Source organism: Oncorhynchus clarkii, chromosome 28 (assembly GCF_045791955.1).
Source record: "Oncorhynchus clarkii lewisi isolate Uvic-CL-2024 chromosome 28, UVic_Ocla_1.0, whole genome shotgun sequence".
Classification (NCBI taxonomy): Eukaryota; Metazoa; Chordata; class Actinopteri; order Salmoniformes; family Salmonidae; genus Oncorhynchus; species Oncorhynchus clarkii.
The window spans coordinates 39297250-39322667 of NC_092174.1; the positions used below are offsets into that span (position 1 = coordinate 39297250).

The 25418-nt window shown below is 49.2% G+C and overlaps 1 protein-coding gene across 9 annotated transcripts in view; it reads left to right on the plus strand.

The window, feature by feature from the left end:
• The window catches only part of LOC139386830 (rho GTPase-activating protein 12-like), a 117525-nt gene that overhangs the window by 85995 nt on the left and 6112 nt on the right, over positions 1-25418 (plus strand). For 2 of the 9 annotated variants that reach the window (XM_071132665.1, XM_071132664.1), the window contains exons 5-16: positions 854-1063; positions 3661-3741; positions 6170-6304; positions 7854-7922; positions 9527-9607; positions 11856-11917; positions 13843-13924; positions 19260-19361; positions 22105-22203; positions 22382-22484; positions 22702-22821; positions 23049-23147. In XM_071132665.1, the coding sequence (XP_070988766.1) occupies positions 854-1063; positions 3661-3741; positions 6170-6304; positions 7854-7922; positions 9527-9607; positions 11856-11917; positions 13843-13924; positions 19260-19361; positions 22105-22203; positions 22382-22484; positions 22702-22821; positions 23049-23147 (1243 nt within the window). The remainder of the gene's footprint in view (positions 1-853; positions 1064-3660; positions 3742-6169; positions 6305-7853; positions 7923-9526; positions 9608-11855; positions 11918-13842; positions 13925-19259; positions 19362-22104; positions 22204-22381; positions 22485-22701; positions 22822-23048; positions 23148-25418) is intronic. The other 7 variants (XM_071132668.1, XM_071132667.1, XM_071132666.1 and 4 more) reach the window with 6 other exon arrangements.

The following is a 25418-nucleotide window of genomic DNA, read 5'->3' on the forward strand; positions in this document are numbered from 1 at the left end:
CCCGTTTCCCTCCCTGTCCCGTTTCCCTCCCTCTCCCTCCCTGTCCTGTTTCTCTCCCTCTCCCTCTCTGTCCCGTTTCCCTCCCTGTCCCGTTTCCCTCCCTCTCTGTCCCGTTTCCCTCCCTCTCTGTCCCGTTTCCCTCCCTGTCCCGTTTCCCTCCCTCTCCCTCTCTGTCCCGTTTCCCTCCCTCTCTCCCTCTCTGTCCCGTTTCCCTCCCTCTCTCCCTCTCTGTCCCGTTTCCCTCCCTCTCTCCCTCTCTGTCCCGTTTCCCTCCCTCTCTCCCTCTCTGTCCCGTTTCCCTCCCTCTCTCCCTCTCTGTCCCGTTACCCTCCCTCTCTCCCTCTCTGTCCCGTTTCCCTCCCTCTCTGTCCCGTTTCCCTCGCTCTCTGTCCCGTTTCCCCCCCTCTCTGTCCCGTTTCCCTCCCTCTCTGTCCCGTTTCCCTCCCTCTCTCCCTCCTTCTCTGTCCCGTTTCCCTCTCTGTCCCGTTTCCCTCCCTCTCCCTCCCTGTCCCGTTTCCCTCCCTCTCCCGTTTCCCTCTCTCCCTCTCCTCCCTCTCCCGTTTCCCTCCCTCTCTCTCTCCTCCCTCTCTCTCCTCCCTCCCGTTTCCCTCCCTCTCCCGTTTCCCTCTCTGTCCCGTTTCCCTCTCCCGTTTCCTCCCTCTCCCGTTTCCCTCCCTCTCTCTCTCCTCCCTCTCTCTCTCCTCCCTCTCCCGTTTCCCTCTCTGTCCTGTTTCCCTCTCTCTCTCCCTCTCTGTCCCGTTTCCCTCTCTCCCTCTCTGTCCCGTTTCCCTCTCTCCTCCCTCTCCCGTTTCCCTCTCTCTCCTCCCTCTCCCGTTTCCCTCCCTAATCATAGACGACTCCGCCGCTCTCTCTCTCCCCGTCCTTCCTTCCTCTCCTCTCGCTGTCCATTGGTCCGTTCCAGCCTCTGTTGTTGGAGGACAACTGCCACAGCACGTATTCTAGCCAATCAGACAGCCAGTACGGCTACCCGCCCCGGGGTTGGTCAGAAGAGCTGGATGAGCATGGACACACTCTGTATGTCAGTGATTATACTAATGAGAAGGTACCGGGGTCTCTTTCTGTTGATCTCTCTCTCTCTGTTGATCTCTCTCTCTCTGTTGATCTCTCTCTCTCTGTTGATCTCTCTGTTGATCTCTCTCTCTCTGTTGATCTCTCTCTCTCTGTTGATCTCTCTCTGTTGATCTCTCTCTCTCTGTTGATCTCTCTCTCTCTGTTGATCTCTCTCTCTATTGATCTCTCTCTCTATTGATCTCTCTCTCTGTTGATCTCTCTCTCTGTTGATCTCTCTCTCTCTGTTGATCTCTCTCTCTCTGTTGATCTCTCTCTCTATTGATCTCTCTCTCTATTGATCTCTCTCTCTGTTGATCTCTCTCTCTGTTGATCTCTCTCTCTGTTGATCTCTATTGATCTCTATTTATCTCTCTTGATCGCTCAATTTCTCTTGATCGCTCTCTTTCTCTTGATCTCTCTCCCTCTCTTGGTCTCTTTCTATCTTGGTCTCTCTCTATCTTGGTCTCTCTCTCTCTCTTGATCTCTCTCTCTATCTTGGTCTCTCTCTCTCTTGATCTCTATCTTGGTCTCTCTCTCTCTTGATCTCTCTTGCTCTCTTGATCTCTCTTGCTCTCTTGATCTCTCTCGCTCTCTTGATCTCTCTCTATTAGAGGTCGACCGATTAATCGGGATGGCCGATTAATTAGGGCCGATTTCAAGTTTTCATAACAATCGTGCCGATTTAAAAGTTGTATTTTTTATTTTTTTATTTAACTAGACAAGTCAGTTAAGAAAACACTCTTATTTACAATGACGGCCTACTGGGGAACAGTGGGTTAACTGCCTGTTCAGGGGCAGAAAGACAGATTTTCATCTTGTCAGCTCGGGGGAATCCAATCTTGCAACCTTACAGTTAACTAGTCCAACGCAATAACGACCTGCCTCTCTCTCGTTGCACTCCACAAGGAGACTGCCTGTTACGCGAATGCAGTAAGCCAAGGTAAGTTGCTAGCTAGCATTAAACTTATAAAAAACAATCAATCATAATCACTAGTTAACTACACATGGTTGATGATATTACTAGATATTATCTAGCGTGTCCTGAGTTGCATATAATCTGACTGAGCATACAAGCATACAAGTATCTAAGTATCTGACTGAGCAGTGGTAGGCAGAAGCAGGCGAGTAAACATTCATTCAAACAGCACTTTCGTGCGTTTTGCCAGCAGCTCTTCGTTGTGCGCCAAGCATTGCGCTGTTTATGACTTCAAGCCTATCAACTCCCGAGATGAGGCTGGTGTGACCGAAGTGAAATGGCTGCCTAGTTAGCGCGCGCTAATAGCATTTCAAACTTCACTCGCTCTGAGCCTTGGGGTGGTTGTTTCCCTTGCTCTGCATGGGTAACGCTGCTTCGATGGTGGCTGTTGTCGTTGTGTTGCTGGTTCGAGCCCAGGGAGGAGCGAGGAGAGGGACAGAAGCTATACTGTTACACTGGCAATACTAAAGTGCCTATAAGAACATCTAATAGTCAAAGGTTATTGAAATACAAATGGTATAGAGGGAAATAGTCCTATGATTCCTATAATAACTACAACCTAAAACTTCTTATCTGGGAGTATTGAAGACTCATGTTAAAAGGAACCACCAGCTTTCATATGTTCTCATGTTCTGAGCAAGGAACTTAAACGTTAGCTTTCTTACATGGCACATATTGCACTTTTACTTTATTCTCCAACACTTTGTTTTTGCATTATTTAAACCAAATTGAACATGTTTCATTATTTATTTGAGGCTAAATTGAATTTATTGATGTATTATATTAAGTTAAAATAAGTGTTCATTCAGTATTGTTGTAATTTTCATTATTACAAATAAATAAAAAAATCGGCCAATTAATTGGTATCGGCTTTTTTGGTCCTCCAATAATCGGTATCGGTGTTGAAAAAACATAATCGGTCGACCTCTACTATCTATTGATCTTTCTCGCTCTCTCTTGCTTGCTCTCTATTGATCTCTCTGGATCTCTAACACTAGTGATCTCTCTCTCTTGATCTCTCTCTCTTGATCTCTCTCTCTCTATCGCTCTCTCTCTCTTGATCTCCCTCTCTCTTGATCTCTCGCTCACTATTGATTTCTCTCTCTCTTGATCGCTCTATTTTTCTTAATCTCTCTCTCCCTCTCTCTTGATTCTCTCTCTATTGATCTCTCTCTCTCTCTCTCTATTGATCTCTCTCTCTCTCTATTGATCTCTCTATTGATCTCTCTCGATCTCTCTCTATTGATCTCTCTCGATCTCTCTCTCGATCTCTCTCTCTCTCGATCTCTCTCTCTCTCTATTGATCTCTCTCTCTCTATTGATCTCTCTCGCTATTGATCTCTCTCTCTCTATTGATCTCTCTCTCTATTGATCTCTCTCTCTCTGTTGATCTCTCTCTCTATTGATCTCTCTCTCTATTGATCTCTCTCGGCTGATTTACAGACGTCTGTACTGTCACGTGGAATGTCTATATTTCACTTAGACTTGACCACACTACTATCACATATTTAGCATGGCTCATAGACCGCTGACAAAAGAGAGACATTTCTGTCTTTTTGAACGTCATAGTCTAGTAACCTGGTGTATCTCATCTCCCGTGTGTGTGTTTCCAGTGGATAAAGCATGTGGATGAACAGGGCAGACCATACTACTACAGTGCTGATGGCTCCAGGTCAGAGTGGGAGCTGCCCAAGGTACGGCCCTCTACACTACCTCACTGTTTCAGTTCAATGGTTTCATTGATTGTCCCCCAAGTTATTCAATCCTCTCTCCTCTCTGCAGTACCAACACTCCCCCCTCCTCTCTCCTCTCTGCAGTACCAACACCCCCCCCCCCCCCTCCTCACTCCTCTCTGCAGTACCAACACTCCCCCCTCCTCTCTCCTCTCTGCAGTACCAACACTCCCCCCTCCCCTCCTCACTCCTCTCTGCAGTACCAACACTCCCCCCCTCCTCTCTCCTCTCTGCAGTACCAACACTCCCCCCTCCCCTCCTCTCTCCTCTCTGCAGTACCAACACTCCCCCCTCCTCTCCTCTCTCCTCTCTGCAGTACCAACTCTCCTCTCTTCTCTCTGCAGTACCAACACTCCCCCCTCCCCTCTCCTCTCTCCAGTACCAACTCTCCTCTCTCCTCTCTGCAGTACCAACACTCCCCCCTCCCCTCTCCTCTCTCCAGTACCAACTCTCCTCTCTCCTCTCTGCAGTACCAACACTCCCCTCTCCTCTCTCCTCTCTGCAGTACCAACTCTCCTCTCTTCTCTCTGCAGTACCAACACTCCCCCCTCCCCTCTCCTCTCTCCAGTACCAACTCTCCTCTCTCCTCTCTGCAGTACCAACACTCCCCTCTCCTCTCTCCTCTCTGCAGTACCAACTCTCCTCTCTCCTCTCTGCAGTACCAACACTCCCCCCTCCTCTCTCTTCTCTCCTCTCTCTGCAGTACCAACACTCCCCCCTCCCCTCTCCTCTCTGCAGTACCAACTCTCCTCTCTTCTCTCTGCAGTACCAACACTCCCCCCTCCCCTCTCCTCTCTGCAGTACCAACTCTCCTCTCTTCTCTCTGCAGTACCAACACTCCCCCCTCCTCTCTTCTCTCTGCAGTACCAACACTCCCCTCTCATCTCTCCTCTCTGCAGTACCAACTCTCCTCTCTCCTCTCTGCAGTACCAACTCTCCCCCCTCATCTCTCCTCTCTGCAGTACCAACACTCCCCCCTCCCCTCTCCTCTCTCCAGTACCAACTCTCCTCTCTCCTCTCTGCAGTACCAACACTCCCCTCTCCTCTCTCCTCTCTCCAGTACCAACTCTCCTCTCTCCTCTCTGCAGTACCAACACTCCCCTCTCCTCTCTCCTCTCTGCAGTACCAACTCTCCTCTCTTCTCTCTGCAGTACCAACACTCCCCCCTCCTCTCTCCTCTCTGCAGTACCAACACTCCCCCCTCCCCTCTCCTCTCTCCTCTCTGCAGTACCAACTCTCCTCTCTTCTCTCTGCAGTACCAACACTCCCCCCTCCTCTCTTCTCTCTGCAGTACCAACACTCCCCCCTCCCCTCTCATCTCTCCTCTCTGCAGTACCAACTCTCCCCTCTCCTCTCTGCAGTACCAACACTCCCCCCTCCTCTCTCCTCTCTGCAGTACCAACACTCCCCCCTCCTCTCTCCTCTCTTCTCTCTGCAGTACCAACACTCCCCCCTCCCCTCTCCTCTCTGCAGTACCAACTCTCCTCTCTTCTCTCTGCAGTACCAACACTCCCCCCTCCTCTCTTCTCTCTGCAGTACCAACACTCCCCTCTCATCTCTCCTCTCTGCAGTACCAACTCTCCTCTCTCCTCTCTGCAGTACCAACTCTCCCCCTCATCTCTCCTCTCTGCAGTACCAACACTCCCCCCTCCCCTCTCCTCTCTCCAGTACCAACTCTCCTCTCTCCTCTCTGCAGTACCAACACTCCCCTCTCCTCTCTCCTCTCTCCAGTACCAACTCTCCTCTCTCCTCTCTGCAGTACCAACACTCCCCTCTCCTCTCTCCTCTCTGCAGTACCAACTCTCCTCTCTTCTCTCTGCAGTACCAACACTCCCCCCTCCCCTCTCCTCTCTCCTCTCTGCAGTACCAACTCTCCTCTCTTCTCTCTGCAGTACCAACACTCCCCCCTCCTCTCTCCTCTCTGCAGTACCAACACTCCCCCCTCCTCTCTCCTCTCTCCTCTCTGCAGTACCAACACTCCTCTCTCCTCTCTGCAGTACCAACACTCCCCCCTCCTCTCTCTTCTCTCCTCTCTCCTCTCTGCAGTACCAACACTCCCCCCTCCTCTCTCTTCTCTCCTCTCTCCTCTCTGCAGTACCAACACTCCCCCCTCCTCTCTCTTCTCTCCTCTCTCCTCTCTGCAGTACCAACACTCCCCCCTCCTCTCTCTTCTCTCCTCTCTCCTCTCTGCAGTACCAACACTCCCCCCTCCTCTCTCTTCTCTCCTCTCTCCTCTCTGCAGTACCAACTCTCCTCTCTCCTCTCTGCAGTACCAACACTCCCCCCTCTTCTCTCCTCTCTGCAGTACCGACACTCCCCCCTCCTCTCTCCTCCCTCCTCTCTCCTCTCTGCAGTACCAACACTCCCCCCTCCTCTCTCCTCTCTGCAGTACCAACACTCCCCCCCTCTACCTGGTGGAGGGGACCGGACCCCTAAGAGCCACAGTCTGGATAGGAAACATGTGGAGCCCATCGTCCTGACCAAGTGGGGAAACAGCAGCAACGTGCTGGACGCTAACGACACGGTGAGACAGACGCCCTGTCACGGCCCGCTCAGCCACTCTGCCTGTGTCTCAAATGTTATTCCCTATATAGTCCACTGCTTTTGAACAGGACCCGTAGGAGTGGTCTCTGGTAGTAGTGCACTATGTGAAGGATAGGATCCTATTTGGGATGCAGACTGGAAATAGTGACTGAGATGCAGCAGAGTCATTTGAGACGTGTGTAGCCTGTTGCTAATTTCCATCTCCAGACTTCCGCAGCAAAACGGATGCACTTCCTACAACTCTAATTCCATAGCTATCGTTTCTCTTCCAACCAGGTCTCTGAAGTATCTTGTCCTGTGAGTGTGTTTAGGATGGGAGGTTCCCCGTGTGTCAAACACAGCTGGCGTCACAGTTGGGAATCGGGTTGCACTGACACACTGTAGACTCACACTGTAGACTCACTGTAGACTCACACTGTAGACTCACTGTAGACTCACCCTGTAGACTCACTGTAGACTCACACTGTAGACTCACACTGTAGACTCACTGTAGACTCACTGTAGACTCACACTGTAGACTCACACTGTAGACTCACACTGTAGACATACTGTAGACATACTGTAGACATACTGTAGACTCACTGTAGACTCACACTGTAGACTCACACTGTAGACTCACTGTAGACTCACACTGTAGACTCACACTGTAGACTCACACTGTAGACTCACTGTAGACTCACACTGTAGACTCACACTGTAGACTCACACTGTAGACTCACACTGTAGACTCACACTGTAGACATACTGTAGACATACTGTAGACATACTGTAGACATACTGTAGACTCACACTGTAGACACAGTATAGACTCACACTGTAGACTCACTGTAGACTCACACTGTAGACTCACACTGTAGACTCACACTGTAGACTCACACTGTAGACTCACTGTAGACTCACACTGTAGACTCACACTGTAGACACACTGTAGACTCACACTGTAGACATACTGTAGACTCACACTGTGTAGACATACTGTAGACATACTGTAGACTCACACTGTAGACTCACTGTAGACTCACACTGTGTAGACATACTGTAGACTCACTGTAGACTCACACTGTAGACTCACACTGTAGACACACTGTAGACTCACACTGTAGACTCACTGTAGACTCACACTGTGTAGACATACTGTAGACACACTGTAGACTCACACTGTAGACATACTGTAGACTCACACTGTGTAGACATACTGTAGACATACTGTAGACTCACACTGTAGACTCACTGTAGACTCACACTGTGTAGACATACTGTAGACACACTGTAGACTCACACTGTAGACATACTGTAGACTCACACTGTGTAGACATACTGTAGACTCACACTGTAGACTCACTGTAGACTCACACTGTAGACTCACTGTAGACTCACACTGTAGACTCACTGTAGACTCACACTGTAGACTCACACTGTAGACTCACACTGTAGACTCACACTGTAGACACACACTGTAGACTCTCACTGTAGACTCTCACTGTAGACACACTGTAGTCTCACTGTAGACTCATGATTCTGTTCTGCAGCGGCTCATCAAAAACATCAGGCGTTTCCGTACAGGCTCTGGTCGCCCCCACCCCTACAGACAGACACAAGTCAGTGCCCCCCTCCCTCCGTGCCCTATACACCCTGCCTTCAAATCCCAGCAGCCAATCATTTTGCACATGGGTGGACAACTTCAGTCCTCCAGGGCCTGATTGGTGTAACTCTTCTTCTCCATCCTATCAAACACAGCTGATTAATCACATTGCGTTCTAAACTGAAGACCCTGATTAGGTGATTATTGGGGTCAGGTGTGTTAGCTGGGGCAACACTGTGACACCAATCAGGACCTGGAGGACGGGAGCTGCCCACCTCTTAGTCTAGCATGATGATCACTGAATGAGCTCATCAAATCAGACCAATCACTTTCCTTGTTGCCATCACTGAGTGCTGCTCTTTCCCTTTTAATTCCTGCTCTTCTGATTCACATGATCACCTCTCATGGCCCAATGATCACCTCTCATGGCCCAATGATCACCTCTCATGGCCCAATGATCACCTCTCATGGCCCAATGATCACCTAGTATGGCCCAATGATCACCTAGTATGGCCCAATGATCACCTCTCATGGCCCAATGATCACCTCTCATGGCCCAATGATCACCTCTCATGGCCCAATGATCACCTCTCATGGCCCAATGATCACCTCTCATGGCCCAATGATCACCTCTCATGGCCCAATGATCACCTCTCATGGCCCAATGATCACCTCTCATGGCCCAATGATCACCTCTCATGGCCCAATGATCACCTAGTATGGCCCAATGATCACCTAGTATGGCCCAATGATCACATCTCATGGCCCAATGATCACCTCTCATGGCCCAATGATCACCTCTCATGGCCCAATGATCACCTCTCATGGCCCAATGATCACCTATCATGGCCCAATGATCACCTAGTATGGCCCAATGATCACCTCTCATGGCCCAATGATCACCTAGCATGGCCCAATGATCACCTCTCATGGCCCAATGATCACCTCTCATGGCCCAATGATCTCCTCTCGTGGCCCAATGATCACCTCTCGTGGCCCAATGATCACCTATCGTGGCCCAATGATCACCTATCGTGGCCCAATGATCACCTATCGTGGCCCAATGATCACCTATCGTGGCCCAATGATCACCTATCGTGGCCCAATGATCACTTATCATGGCCCAATGATCACTTCTCATGGCCGTGCCCTTAAACCTGTTTGGTTTCTATAATCTAGTAGTGATACGAGCCTGACGATATCAACCTCTCCTTTCTCTGTCACTAGTGTGATTTGAGCTCCCTTCATTGAAATGTGTCATATCCTGTCATTGCGTGCATGGTTTAATTGTTATTTATAAAATACCTAATTAATTAATTCAACCATTTCCTCAACTCTTGGTGTCCATGTAAACGCTCATTCCTTATGTGTTGGTTTTCCCCGGTAACCATGGTAGTCTCTGCAGACCTGGGTTCAAATACTATTTAAAATCTTTACAAATACTTTCTATGTGCTTGATTGAACTTGCCTGGCGCCAAAGTTCAAACTCCGCCCATCTAACACTCCAGGCAGGCTAAAGCAAACGCTAAAACTATTTGAAAGATTTTAAATATTATTTGAACCCAGTCTCTGCAGTTCTCTGTAGTAATTAGTCGGTGTTGTTGTCATTCTGATTACTAGGACGGTGCGTTGGGCCCCATGGTCCCTGGCTCTCCAGACTCAGCCTCCTCAGGCCCCTCGTCCCCCAAGCCCCCTACCTCCGTTAGTATCCCCCTCTCCTGCTCCTCCCTCTGTTCTCTGTATACTCCTCTCCCCCTTCCCTGAACTGTGTCTGGCTTCCTGACTTCCATACTTGTCGACCAGCCACGGCCTTTTGGCCTTTTCTCAGTTGCTGTCTTCAATGGTGACTCTGTTTCTTCTCCCTGCAATGGAACGGATCATAATGATGAGGCTGATGATCACGGTGATGATGATGATGATCACGGTGATGATGATGATCCCGGTGATGATCCCGGTGATGATGATGATCCCGGTGATGATCCTGGTGATGATCCCGGTGATGATGATGATCCCGGTGATGATGATGATCCCGGTGATGATGATGATCCCGGTGATGATGATGATCCCGGTGATGATGATGATCCTGGTGATGATCCCGGTGGTGATGATGATCCCGGTGGTGATGACAGTAACACAGACTGAGCTGTGGGGAAATCTATTTTTCAATTCAGAAAAGGGGTTGTTTTGCTGTGTTTTTTCTGCTTTCTGTCTCTACTGTAACACTGCTTTCTGTCTCTACTGTAACGCTGCTTTCTGTCTCTACTGTAACGCTGCTTTCTGTCTCTACTGTAACGCTGCTTTCTGTCTCTACTGTAACACTGCTTTCTGTCTCTACTGTAACGGTGCTTTCTGTCTCTACTGTAACGCTGCTTTCTGTCTCTCTACTGTAACGCTGCTTTCTGTCTCTACTGTAACGCTGCTTTCTGTCTCTACTGTAACGCTGCTTTCTGTCTCTACTGTAACGCTGCTTTCTGTCTCTACTGTAACGCTGCTTTCTGTCTCTACTGTAACGCTGCTTTCTGTCTCTACTGTAACGCTGCTTTCTGTCTCTACTGTAACGCTGCTTTCTGTCTCTACTGTAGCGCTGCTTTCTGTCTCTACTGTAGCGCTGCTTTCTGTCTCTCTACTGTAACGCTGCTTTCTGTCTCTCTACTGTAACGGTGCTTTCTGTCTCTACTGTAACGGTGCTTTCTGTCTCTACTGTAACACTGCTTTCTGTCTCTACTGTAACGGTGCTTTCTGTCTCTCTACTGTAACACTGCTTTCTGTCTCTACTGTAACACTGCTTTCTGTCTCTACTGTAACGCTGCTTTCTGTCTCTACTGTAACGCTGCTTTCTGTCTCTACTGTAACGCTGCTTTCTGTCTCTACTGTAACGCTGCTTTCTGTCTCTACTGTAACGCTGATTTCTGTCTCTACTGTAACGCTGCTTTCTGTCTCTACTGTAACACTGCTTTCTGTCTCTACAGTAACGCTGCTTTCTGTCTCTACACTAACGCTGCTTTCTGTCTCTCTACAGTAACGCTGCTTTCTGTCTCTACTGTAACGCTGCTTTCTGTCTCTCTACTGTAACGCTGCTTTCTGTCTCTACTGTAACGCTACTTTCTGTCTCTCTACTGTAACGCTGCTTTCTGTCTCTACTGTAACACTGCTTTCTGTCTCTACACTAACGCTGCTTTCTGTCTCTCTACAGTAACGCTGCTTTCTGTCTCTACTGTAACGCTGCTTTCTGTCTCTCTACTGTAACGGTGCTTTCTGTCTCTACTGTAACACTGCTTTCTGTCTCTACTGTAACGGTGCTTTCTGTCTCTACTGTAACACTGCTTTCTGTCTCTACTGTAACGGTGCTTTCTGTCTCTCTACTGTAACACTGCTTTCTGTCTCTACTGTAACACTGCTTTCTGTCTCTACTGTAACGCTGCTTTCTGTCTCTACTGTAACGCTGCTTTCTGTCTCTACTGTAACGCTGCTTTCTGTCTCTACTGTAACGGTGCTTTCTGTCTCTACCGTAACGCTGCTTTCTGTCTCTACTGTAACACTGCTTTCTGTCTCTACTGTAACACTGCTTTCTGTCTCTACTGTAACACTGCTTTCTGTCTCTACTGTAACGGTGCTTTCTGTCTCTACCGTAACGCTGCTTTCTGTCTCTACTGTAACACTGCTTTCTGTCTCTACTGTAACGCTGCTTTCTGTCTCTACTGTAACACTGCTTTCTGTCTCTACTGTAACGCTGCTTTCTGTCTCTGTTTGTTTGGTCTGCTTGTTGCGTGTCTGTGTCCCATATGTAACCCTATTCCATACATAGTGCACTACTTTTGGTCAAAAGTAGTGCACTATATAGGACATGCGGTGTCATTTGGGACACAGACTGTCTTGCTTTTTTTTCCCTGTCTGTTGTGTCTGGCCCTGTCTTCAAGTGATGATGACTTCTCTCTTTGTTTCTCTGCAGCCTTCGGAGAAGTGTGGTATTCTCAACGTGACCAAGATCACTGAGCATGGAAAGAAAGTACGGTGAGTTGTACTGGACAAGAACACCCTCAGAAAGTAGGGTGAGTTGTACTGGACTAGGATAGAAACAGGATGAGAACACCCTCAGAACGTAGGGTGAGTTGTACTGGACTAGGATAGAAACAGGATGAGAACACCCTCAGAAAGTAGGGTGAGTTGTACTGGACTAGGATAGAAACAGGATGAGAACACCCTCAGAAAGTAGGGTGAGTTGTACTGGACTAGGATAGAAACAGGATGAGAACACCCTCAGAAAGTAGGGTGAGTTCTACTGGACTAGGATAGAAACAGGATGAGAACACCCTCAGAAAGTAGGGTGAGTTGTACTGGACTAGGATAGAAACAGGATGAGAACACCCTCAGAACGTAGGGTGAGTTGTACTGGACTAGGATAGAAACAGGATGAGAACACCCTCAGAAAGTAGGGTGAGTTGTACTGGGCTAGGATCGAAACAGGATGAGAACACCCTCAGAAAGTAGGGTGAGTTGTACTGGGCTAGGATAGAAACAGGATGAGTACACCCTCCGAAGGTAGGCTGAGTTGTACTGGGCTAGGATCGAAACAGGATGAGAACACCCTCAGAAAGTAGGGTGAGTTGTACTGGGCTAGGATCGAAACAGGATGAGAACACCCTCAGAAAGTAGGGTGAGTTCTACTGGACTAGGATAGAAACAGGATGAGAACACCCTCAGAAAGTAGGGTGAGTTGTACTGGACTAGGATCGAAACAGGATGAGAACACCCTCAGAAAGTAGGGTGAGTTCTACTGGACTAGGATAGAAACAGGATGAGAACACCCTCAGAAAGTAGGGTGAGTTGTACTGGACTAGGATCGAAACAGGATGAGAACACCCTCAGAAAGTAGGGTGAGTTGTACTGGACTAGGATAGAAACAGGATGAGAACACCTGTAGAAAAACTGCTCCTTCAGGGCAACACAACCAGCCTGTCTCAAGTTGAACCCCCCATATTGCTTCCACCTTACAGATCTGGAAACAGTGAAGGGTTATGGCCTAGGGAATGGGTAGGGAGTGATATCGGACCGGCTGTATATGAAGTGGTAGTTGATTCAGCATGATGTGTGATACTTATTTTCCACCATAATTTGCAAATAAATTCATTAAAAATCCTACGATTTTTTTTCTTCTCATTTTGTCTGTCATAGTTGAAGTGTACCTATGATGAACATTACAGGCCTCTCTCATATTTTTAAGTGGGAGAATTTGCACACTTGGTGGCTGACTAAATACTTTTTTGCCCCACTGTATGTCTGTGTGTTATTTATGTCTATTTATGTCTGTGTGTCGTTTGTGTCTGTGGGTCGTTTGTGTCTGTGTGTTGTTTGTATCTGTGTGTTGTTTATGTCTGTGTCTTTTGTGTTTGTGTCTGTGTGTTTGTATCTGTGTGTTGTTTATGTCTGTATGTTGTTTATGTCTGTGTTGTTTATGTCTGTGTGTTGTTTATGTCTGTGTGTTGTGTTTGTATCTGTGTGTTGTTTATGTCTGTTTGTTGTGTTTGTATCTGTGTTTGTGTCTGTGTGTTGTTTGTCTGTGTGTTGTGTTTGTATCTGTGTGTTGTTTATGTCTGTGTGTTGTGTTTGTATCTGTGTGTTGTGTTTGTATCTGTGTGTTGTGTTTGTATCTGTGTGTTTATGCCTGTGTGTTGTTTATGCCTGTGTGTTGTTTATGTCTGTGTGTTGTTTATGTCTGTGTGTGTTGTTTATATCTGTGTGTTGTTTATGTCTGTGTGTGTTGTTTATGTCTGTGTGTGTTGTTTATGTCTGTGTGTTGTTTATGTCTGTGTGTTGTTTATGCCTGTGTGTTGTTTGTCTGTGTGTTTATGTCTGTGTGTTGTTTATGTCTGTGTGTTGTGTTTGTATCTGTGTGTGTTGTTTATGTCTGTGTGTTGTTTATGTCTGTGTGTTTACAGGAAGAACTGGACGTCCTCCTGGACGGTTCTCCAGGGCTCCTCGCTGATATTCGCTAAAGGCCAGGGGGGCGGGACCAGCTGGGTGAGTGGTGTCTGCTATTCTCTAAAGGCCAGGGGGGCGGGACCAGCTGGGTGCGTGGTGTCTGCTATTCGCTAAAGGCCAGGGGGGTGGGACCAGCTGGGTGAGTAGTGTCTGCTATTTGCTAAAGGCCAGGGGGGCGGGACCAGCTGGGTGAGTGATATCTGCTATTCGCTAAAGGCCAGAGGGGCGGGACCAGCTGGGTGAGTGGTGTCTGCTATTCGCTAAAGGCCAGGGTGGGCGGGACCAGCTGGGTGAGTGGTGCCCCTCTTTTCCTCAATCCCTCCTCTCCTCAGTCCCTCCTCTCCTCAGTCCCTCCTCTCCTCCATCCCTCCTCTCCTCCATCCCTCCTTCCTCCATCCCTCCTCTCCTCTGTCCTTCCTCTCCTCCATCCCTCCTCCCTCATCCCTCCTCTCCCCATCAATCAATCAATCAAATGTATTGAAAAAGCCCTTTTTACATCAGCTGATATCTCAAAGTGCTGAAACAGAAACCCAGCCTAAAACCCCAAACGGCAAGCAATGCAGGTGTAGAAGCCCGGTGGCTAGGAAAAACTCCCTAGAAAGGCCAAAACCTAGGAAGAAACCTAGAGAGGAACCAGGCTCTGAGTGGTGGATGGAGATTATAACAGAACATGGCCAAGATGTTCAAACATTCATAGAAGACCAGCAGGGTCAGATAATAATCATCACAGTGGTTGTCGAGGGTGCAACAGTTCAGCACCTCAGGAGTAAATGTCAGTTAGCTTTTCATAGCCGATCATTCAGAGTATCTACCTCTCCTGCTGTCTCTAGAGAGTTGAAAACAGCAGGTCTGGGACAGGCAGCATGTCCGGTGAAGAGGTCAGTGTTCTATAGCCACAGACAGAACAGTTGAAACTGGAGCAGCAGCACGACCAGGTGGACTGGGGACAGCAAGGAGTCATCAGGCCAGGTAGTCCTGGGGCATGGTCCTAGGGCTCAGGTCCTCAGAGAGAGAGAGAAAGAAAGAGAATTGGAGAGAGCATACTTAAATTCACACAAGACACCAGATAATACAGGAGAAGTACTCCAGATATAACAAACTGACCCTAGCCCCCCGACACATAAACTACTGCAGCATAAATACTGGAGGCTGAGACGGGAGAGGTCGGGAGACACTGTGGCCCTGTCCGATGATACCCCTGGACAGGGCCAAACAGGCAGGATATAACCCCACCCGCTTTGCCAAAGCACAGCCCCCACACCACTAGAGGGATATCTCCAACCACCAACTTACCATCCTGAGACAAGGCCGAGTATAGCCCACGAAGATCTCCGCAACGGCACAACCCAAGGGGGGGGCGCCAACCCGGACAGGAAGATTACATCAGTGACTCAACCCACTCAAGTGAAGCACCACCCCTAGGGACGGCATGAAAGAGCCCCAGTAAAGCCAGTGACTTAGCCCCCGTAATAGGGTTAGAGGCAGAGAATCCCAGTGGAGAGAGGGGAACCGGCCAGGCAGAGACAGCAAGGGCGGGTCGTTGCTCCAGTGCCTTTCCGTTCACCTTCAAACCCCTGGGCCAGACTACACTCAATCATAGGACCTACTGAAGAGATGAGTCTTCAATAAAGACTTAAAGATTGAGACCGAGTCTGTGTCTCTCACATGGGTAGGCAGACCATTCCATAAAAATGGAGCTCTATAGGAGAAAGCCCTGCCTCCAGTTTGCTTAGAAATTCTAGGGACAGTAAGGAGGCCTGCGTCTTGTGACTGTAGCATAGGTGTTGGTATGTACGGCAGGACCTAATCGGAAAGATTGGTAGGAGCAAGTCCATGTAATGCTTTGTAGGTTAGCAGTAGAACCTTGAAATCAGCCCTGAGCCTTAACAGGAAGCCAGTGTAGAGAGGCTAACACTAGAGTAATATGATCAAATGTTCTTGTCAAGATTCTAGCAGCCGTATTTAGCACTAACTGAAGTTTATTTTGTGCTTTATCCGGGTAGCCGGAAAGTCGTTGTAGTCTAAACTATAAGTGATGACAAAAGCATGGATTAATTTTTCTGCATCATTTTTGGACAGAAAGGTTTTGATTTTTGCGATGTTGCGGAGATGAAAGAAAAGCTGTCGTTGAAATATTCTTGATATGTTCGTCAAAAGAGAGATCAGCGTCCAGAGTAGCGCCGAGGTCCTTCACAGTTCTATTTGAGATGACTGTACAACCATCAAGATTAGTTATCAGATCCAACAGAATATCTCATTGTTTCTTGGGACCTAGAACTAGCATCTCTGTTTTGTCCGAGTTTAAAATTAGAATGTTTGCCACCATCCACTTCCTTTTGTCTGAAATACAGGCTTCCAGGGAGGGCAATTTTGGGGCTTCACCATGTTTCATCGAAATGTACAGCTGTGTGACCATCCGCAAAGCATTGAAAGATAACATTATGTTTCCAAATGACATCACCAAGAGGTAAAATATATAGTGAAAACAATAGTGGTCCTAAAACGGAACCTTGAGGAACACCTAAATGTACAGTTGATTTGTCAGAAGATAAACCATCCACAGAGACAAGCTGATATCTTTCCGACAGATAAGATCTAAACCAGGCCTGAATTTACCCGTGTTGACCAATTTATAATCTCTAAAAAATAATGGAGTACGAGGACCGATGCAGAGCCTTGGTCTGACGCCATTAAAAGGTAATTTACTACCTTCACGGATGCAGTCTCCGTGCTATGATGGGGTCTAAAACCAGACTAAAGCGTTTCATATCCATTATTTGTCGTCAGGAAAGCAGTGAGTTGCTGCGCAACAGCTTTTTCCCAAAAAATTGAGAGGAATGTGCGATTCGATATAGGCCAATTTAGTTTTTTATATTTTCTTGGTCAAGTTTTGGCTTTTTCAAGAGAGGCTTTATTACTGCCACTTTTAGTGAGTTTGGTACACATCCGGTGGATAGGGAGCCATTTATTATGTTCAACATAGGAGGGCCAAGCACAGGAAGCAGCTCTTTCAGTAGTTTAGTTGGAATAGGGTCCAGTATGCAGCTTGACGGTTTAAAGGCCAAGACTATTTTCAAAAATGTGTTAAGAGATATAGTATTAAAAAACTTGTCTCCCTTGATCCTAGGTCCTGGCAGAGTTGTGCAGACTCAGGACAACTGAGCTTTGGAGAAATGCGCAGATTTAAAGAAGAGTCTGTAATGCCCCATCCCTCCTCTCCGCCCCATCCCTCCTCTCCGCCCCATCCCTCCTCTCCGCCCCATCCCTCCTCTCCCCCATCCCTCCGCCCCATCCCTCCTCTCCGCCCCATCCCTCCTCTCCGCCCCATCCCTCCTCTCCGCCCCATCCCTCCTCTCCGCCCCATCCCTCCTCTCCCCCATCCCTCCTCTCCCCCATCCCTCCTCTCCGCCCCATCCCTCCTCTCCATCCCTTCTCTCCGCCCCATCCCTCCTCTCCGTCCCTCCTCTCCATCCCTCCTCTCCGCCCCATCCCTCCTCCCCCCCCCGTCCTCTCCATCCCTCCTCTCCATCCCTCTCCCCCGTCCCTCCTCTCTCCCCCGTCCCTCCTCTCCGCCCCATCCCTCCTCTCCGCCCCATTACTCCTCTCCGCCCCATCCCTCCTCTCCGCCCCATCCCTCCTCTCCGCCCCATCCTTCCTCTCCGCCCCATCCCTCCTCTCCATCCCTCCTCTCCATCCCTTCTCTCCATCCCTCCTCTCTGCCCTGTCCCTCCTCTCCGTCCCTCCTCTCCATCCCTCCTCTCTGCCCTGTCCCTCCTCTCCGTCCCTCCTCTCCATCCCTCCTCTCCGCCCCATCCCTCCTCTCCGCCCCATCCCTCCTCTCCCCCCCGTCCTCTCCATCCCTCCTCTCCATCCCTCTCCCCCATCCCTCCTCTCAGCCCCATCCCTCCTCTCCGCCCCATCCTTCCTCTCCGCCCCATCCCTCCTCTCCATCCCTCCTCTCCATCCCTTCTCTCCATCCCTTCTCTCCATCCCTTCTCTCCATCCCTTCTCTCCATCCCTCCTCTCTGCCCTGTCCCTCCTCTCTGCCCCGTCCCTCCTCTCCATCCCTCCTCTCCATCTCTCCTCTCTGCCCCATCCCTCCTCTCCATCCCTCCTCTCCATCTCTCCTCTCTGCCCCATCCCTCCTCTCTGCCCCATCCCTCCTCTCCGCCCCATCCCTCCTCTCCATCCCTCCTCTCCATCTCTCCTCTCCTCTATCCCTCCTCTCCATCCCTCCTCTCCCCATCCCTCCTCTCCCCCATCCCTCCTCTCCACCCCATCCCTCCTCTCCCCCATCCCTCCTCTCCCCCATCCCTCCTCTCCCCCATCCCGCCTCTCCCCCATCCCTCCTCTCCCCCATCCCTCCTCTCCCCCATCCCTCCTCTCCCCCATCCCTCCTCTCCCCCCCATCCCTCCTCTCCCCCATCCCTCATCTCCCCCATCCCTCCTCTCCTCCATCCCTCCTCTCTCCTCCATCCCTCCTCTCCCCCATCCCTCCTCTCTCCTCCATCCCTCCTCTCTCCTCCATCCCTCCTCTCCCCCATCCCTCCTCTCTCCTCCATCCCTCCTCTCTCCTCCATCCCTCCTCTCCCCCATCCCTCCTCTCTCCTCCATCCCTCCTCTCCGCCCCATCCCTCCTCTCCCCCCATCCCTCCTCTCCCCCATCCCTCCTCTCCCCCATCCCTCCTCTCCGCCCCATCCCTCCTCTCCGCCCCATCCCTTCTCTCCGCCCCATCCCTCCTCTCCGCCCCATCCCTCCTCTCCCCCCCATCCCTCCTCTCCCCCATCCCTCCTCTCCCCCATCCCTCCTCTCTCCCCCATCCCTCCTCTCTCCTCCATCCCTCCTCTCTCCTCCATCCCTCCTCTCTCCTCCATCCCTCCTCTCCGCCCCATCCCTCCTCTCCGCCCCATCCCTCCTCTCCCCCATCCCTCCTCTACCCCCATCCCTCCTCTCCGCCCCATCCCTCCTCTCCGCCCCATCCCTCCTCTCCCCCCATCCTTGAAGAGGGAGGGGGTAGGTCAGACACAACTGTAGGTTGGCATCCTTAAAGTGGGAGGGGTCAGCGGGTCAAGTCAGTGGGTTCCATGTAGGAAGTGGGTTTCATAGGCTTGCGTCCCATATGACACCCTATTCCCTATATAGTGCACTACTATTCTACCCCATAAGGCTCAGGTCACAAGTAGTGCACTATATAGGGAATAGGGTGCCATATGGGACACACGCCTATAGACTGAAGCAAGTGATTCAGCTGTAGTCTAGTGGATGACTCTCTAAGACACAACAGAGACCTCTGGGTTGACAGTGGGTTTGACAAGATCCTGTTTGTGTGTGTGTGTGTGTGTGTGTGTGTGTGTTTCTGCTCTCTTCCTGTAGTTTGGAGGGAACCAGTCTAAACCAGAGTTCACTGTTGACCTGAGAGGAGGATCTATAGAATGGGCTTCCAAGGACAAGTCCAGCAAGAAGCATGTCATTGAGGTGAGAGGGCTCTGACACTACAAAACATTCATATGTCCCCAGTTCTTTCAGGGCCACAACGCTGCTTCAGACACATACAGCCATAGCACTATGAGTATAGAATGTGCAAATCAAATCAAAATCATTTTTAAAGCTCTTTTTACATCAGCTGATATCTCAAAGTGCTGTACAGAAACCCAGCCTAAAACCCCAAACAGCAAGCAATGCAGGTGTAGAAGCACGGTGGCTAGGAAAACTCCCTAGAAAGCAGGAACCTAGAGAGGAACCAGGCTCTGAGGGGTAACCAGTCCTCTTCTGGCTGTGTCGGGTGGAGATTAGAAACCTAGAGAGGAACCAGGCTCTGAGGGGTAACCAGTCCTCTTCTGGCTGTGTCGGGTGGAGATTATAACAGTACGTGGCCATTAAGGCCAGATTGTTCTTCAAGATGTTCAAGTGTTCATAGATAACCTGCAGGGTCAAATAATAATCACAGTGGTTGTAGAGGGTACAACAGGTCAGCACCTCAGGAGTAAATGTCAGTTGGCTTTTGATAGCCGATCTTTCAGAGGTCGAGACAGCAGATGGGCTGAGGGTCGGGATGTGGAGTGGGAGTGGAGTTTCTGGGCAGGGGAAAGAAGGATTTAAAAAATTAAAGTCAAAATAAAACAAAAAGTAAGTTTGAAAGACACAGAGGAGCAGTGTTTTTACAGCTAATGCCTGTTTTCCTGAGGCAGATGTCGTGCAGGTGTTTTTGGCCGATACCGATATCCAATATTTTCCTTGCCCCCCCCCCCCCCAAAAACGATACCGATAATGAATTAAAAAAAAAAAAAAGTGACCTTTTAAGCATTCTAGTACAGTTAAATAGTTAACACACACACACATGGATGCAGCAGTCTAAGGCACTTCATATCAGTGCAAGAGGCATCACTACAGTCCCTGGTTCGAATCCAGGCTGTATCACATCCGGCCGTGATTAGGGCGGCGCACAATTGGCCCAGCGTTGTCCGGGTTTGGCCGGGGTAGGCCGTCATTGTAAATGAGAATTTGTTCTTTAACTGACTTGCCTAGTTAAATAAAGACCACACACACACACACACCACACTGACCAAAAGGTTATTTTGTTGACATTTACGTATGTCCCCATTACCAGTAAAACATCATCAACATGATGTGTTATGCAAATGAATTCAAATAGTAGAATTATGCCATCATTTAATAGATCATGCTAAACGAGGTTGGAATGTTATATAAAATCAACAAAAGACAATTTGTTCATTTGAAAAAAAATCTGTTGAAATCACACTGGCTGTATTATACTTTAGAGTTGCATTGGGGGCATACTTATTTCACTGTACAGCTTTACCTATGGAATGTGGATCAATGACATGGGGTATCAGTCTACTCAGTGACACATTAGCATTAGCATCGTAGCTCTTATTGTTGTCGACCTATGTATATTGAACACTATTCCAGAGGATAATCAATAGTGCGTGGATGTTTTGGAGTCTGATAACTCTGAGGGGGACGTTGGGTTAAAATATCTTGGGTAGTGAGTAGACTGATACCCAGTTTCATTGATCTCCAATCCTTAGGTAAAACTGTACAGTGCAATATGAATGTCAATACATATTGGTGGGGGGGTATCGGGTGGTTGAGGGGCAGCTCTCTGGGAACTGTGGGGGGGGGGGGGGTCTCGGATGGTAGAGGGGCAGCTCTTTGCGAACTGTGGGGGGGTCTCGGATGGTTGAGGGGCAGCTCTTTGGGAACTGTGGGGGGGTCTCGGATGGTTGAGGGGCAGCTCTTTGGGAACTGGGGGGGGGTCTCAGATGGTTGAGGGGCAGCTCTTTGGGAACTGGGGGGGGGGGTCTCGGATGGTTGAGGGGCAGCTCTTTGGGAACTGGGGGGGGGGTCTCGGATGGTTGAGGGGCAGCTCTTTGGGAACTGTGGTGGAGGGTCTCGGATGGTTGAGGGGCAGCTCTTTGGGAACTGGGGGGGGGTCTCGGATGGTTGAGGGGCAGCTCTTTGGGAACTGTGGTGGAGGGTCTCGGATGGTTGAGGGGCAGCTCTTTGCGAACTGTGGGGGGGGTCTCAGATGGTTGAGGGGCAGCTCTTTGGGAACTGGGGGGGATTTTGGATGGTTGAGTGGCAGCTCTTTGGGAACTGTGGGGGGGATCTTGGATTGTTGAGGAGCAGCTCTTTGCGAACTGGGGGGGGGGGGATTTTGGATGGTTGAGGAGCAGCTCTTTGGGAACTGGGGTGGGGATTTTGGATGGTTGAGGGGCAGCTCTTTCTGAACTGGGGTGGGGATTTTGGATGGTTGAGGGGCAGCTCTTTGGGAACTGTGGTGGAGGGTCTCAGATGGTTGAGGGGCAGCTCTTTGGGAACTGGGGGGGGGGGGGGGTCTTGGATGGTTGAGGGGCAGCTCTTTGGGAACTGTGGTGGAGGGTCTCTGATGGTTGAGGAACAGCTCTTTCGGAACTGTGGGGGGGGGGGGGGGGGGGGGGGTCTTGCATGGTTGAGGGGCAGCTCTTGGAGAACTGTTAGAGGATCTTTGGATCTTTCGGGTCCCCGTTTTTGAACTTCTGGGAGATCTGTCAACGTGCCCTTGAGCTGGGTGTTGACCCTGGTTGCTTCTGTGTTTCGCTCTGGGTGGGACTCTGTTAGATGACTAATGTGATGTAGTTGTTTAGCGGCTTCACTGCAAGTAGATTGTATGTTTTAAATATTCAATAAAAAATAAAACTTCTTGTTCTCTTTGCAGGTGAAAACCCATCAGAGTACAGAGCTGCTGATCCAGTCAGAGAACGATGGCGTCATCAATGACTGGTACAGGGCACTGATGGACACCATCAGCACACACGTGAGTCTGGACACACAAACACACACACACACACACACGTCTGATTTGTACTGGCAGAGTTGTCATGTTTAGTCATTTGGCCAGTCCAAAGGTAGCCTACCTGTTTCTGTGTGTTCTTGACTGTCTCCTTTGTGCGTCTGTCTGTCTGTCTGTCTGTGTGCTACATGCCTTACTGTAGGCCTGGGAGTCAGATGAGGCCATAGAGGAGGACATGCCAGAGTCTCCTGGAGCCGAGAAACAAGACAAGGAGAAAGAGCACAGAGACTCTAAGAAGAGCCGAGGTCAGAGCATCATGTCTGTCTGAGACCACTCCTCTTTGTCTACTAAGGATGTTTCTGTTCATCATTATAGGTCAGCAGTCCAGGACTAAAAGATCACTCAATGGAGAACCTCTAGAAAATAGATTTTTAGTCCAGGACTAGGCTTGAATTGTGTTAAGGAAACTGTCCCTATGTGTGTCAGGTTGTTAAGTCATCTCCCGTTGTCATTGGTCTGTAGCCATGAAGAGTTCCACCAGTATGGACGCGTCGGACAACAAGAAGACCAGAATCAAGCTGAAGAAGTTTCTGACACGTAGACCCACTCTGCAGACAGTCAGAGACAAGGGCTACATCAAAGGTATTACAAAGAGCAGTAAGGTTGGGGAACTGTGTTAACTTCCCCAGGTTTTTCTGAAATCCAGGCTGGAAGAGGAAATAAACAGAACCTCTAGAAGCTTCCAACCTGGATTTCTGGGAAACCTGGACAGTTACCAGACGGTCAGCAGAAAAGGGCCCGTTGTTTTCCAGTAGCGGAGTACTTTGGACCTCTGTAATAATAACCCTGTTGATGCCTGTGTGTCTTAGACCAGGTGTTTGGCTGCAGTCTGAGTGACCTCTGTCAGAGAGAGAACACGGCCGTGCCAAGCTTCGTCACGATGTGCATCGACCACGTGGAAAACAACGGTATGTGTGCTTCTCCTGTCTGAATGTGTCTGACTCCGTTGTCTCTCATTGTAACAGTAGTGTGGTGAGTTGAATGTCTGACTCAGTTGTCTGACCCAACACAGAGTTACACATGGAATAAACAAACATACAGTCAATAATATAGTAGAAAAAGACTATATACAGTGTGTGCAAATGAGGTAGGATAATGGAGGTAAGGCAATAAACAGGCAGTAGTGGCGAAATAATTACAATATAGCAATTAAATACTGGTGTGATAGATGTGCAGAAGATGAGTGTACAAGTAGAGATACTGGGGTGCAAAGGAGCAAAAATAAATTAAATAGATAACAGTATGGGGATGAGGTAGTTGGATGGGCTATTTACAGATGGGCTATGTACAGGTGCAGTGATCAGTGAGCTGCTCTGACAGTTGGTGCTTAAAGCTAGTGAGGGAGATATGAGTCTCCAGCTTCAGTGATTTTTGCAGTTCGTTCCAGTCATTGGCAGCAGAGAACTGAAAGGAAAGGCGGACGAAGGAGGAATTGGCTTTGGGGTTGTCCAGTGAAATATACCTGCTGGAGCGCATGCTACGGGTGGGTGCTGCTATGGTGACCAGTGAGCTGAGATAAGGCGGGGCTTTACCTAGCAAAGACTTACAGATGACCTGGAGCCAGTGGGTTTGGCGACGAATATGAAGCGAGGGCCAGCCAACGAGAGCATACAGGTCGCAGTGGTGGGTTGTGTATGCGGCTTTGGTGACAAAACGGATGGCTCTGTGATAGACTGCATCCAATTTGCTGAGTAGAGTGTTGGAGGCTATTTTGTAAATGGTTCTCCATTGAGTGATCTTTTAGTCCTGGACTGCTGACCTATAATGATGAACAGAAACATCCTTAGTAGACAAAGAGGAGTGGTCTCAGACAGACATGATGCTCTGACCTCGGCTCTTCTTAGAGTCTCTGTGCTCTTTCTCCTTGTCTTGTTTCTCCGCTCCAGGAGACTCTGGCACCGAAGTGTAAGATCGGTAGGATAGTCCATTTTACGAGCATATGTTTGGCAGCGTGAGTGAAGGAGGCTTTGTTGCGAAATAGGAAGCTGATGCTAGATTTGATTTTGGATTGGAGATGCTTAATGTGAGTCTGGAAGGAGAGTTTACAGTCTAACCAGACACCTAGGTATTTGTAGTTGTCCACATATTAGTGGAGTAGTGATGATGGGCGGGCAGGTGTGGGCAGTGATCAGTTGAAGAACATGCATTTAGTTTTACTTGCATTTAAGAGCAGTTGGAGGCCACAGAAGGAGAGTTGTATGTCATTGAAGCTCGTTTGGAGGTTAGTTAACACAGTGTCCATAGAAGGGCCAGAAGTATACAGAATGGTGTCGTCTGCGTAGAGGTGGATGAGAGAATCACCAGCAGCATTAGCGACATCATTGATGTATACAGAGAAAAGAGTCGGCCTGAGAATTGAATCCTTTGGCACCCCCATTGAGACTGCCAGAAGTCCAGACAACAGGCCCTCCGTTTTGACACACTGAGCTCTATCAGAGAAGTAGTTGGTGAACCAGGCAAGGCAAACATTTGAGAAACTAAGGCTGTTGAGTCTGCCGATAAGAATGTGGTGATTGACAGAGTCGAAAGCCTTGGCCAGGTCGATGAATACGGCTGCACAGTATTGTCTCTTATTGATGGCAGTTATGAAATTGTTTAGGACCTTGAGCGTGGCTGAGATGCACCGATGACCAGCTCGGGAAACCAGATTTTATAGCGGAGAAGGTACGGTGGGATTCGAAGTGGTCGATGATCTGTTTGTTAACTTTGCTTTCGAAGACCTCAGAAAGGCAGGGTAGGATGGATATAGGTCTGTAGCAGTTTGAGTCTAGAGTGTCTCCCCCTTTGAAGAGGGGGATGACCATGGCAGCTTTCCAATCTTTGGGAATCTCAGACGATATGAAAGAGAGTTTGAACAGGCTAGTAATGGGGGTTGCAACAATTTTGGCAGATAATTTTATAAAGAGAGGGTCCAGATTGTCTAGCCCGGCTGATTTGTAGGGGTCCAGATTTTGCAGCTCTTTTAGAACATCAGCTATCTGGATTTGGGTGAAGGAGAATTGGGGGAGGCTTGGGCAAGTTGCTGTGGGGGGTGCAGCAGGGCTGTTGGCCGGGGTATGGGTAGCCAGGTGGAAAGCATGGCCGTTTGACAGTGATGAGCGGTGGTCGTTTGACCCCAGACACATTACGGACGCAGGCAGTGATCACTGAGATTCTGGTTGAAGACAGCAGAGGTGTAT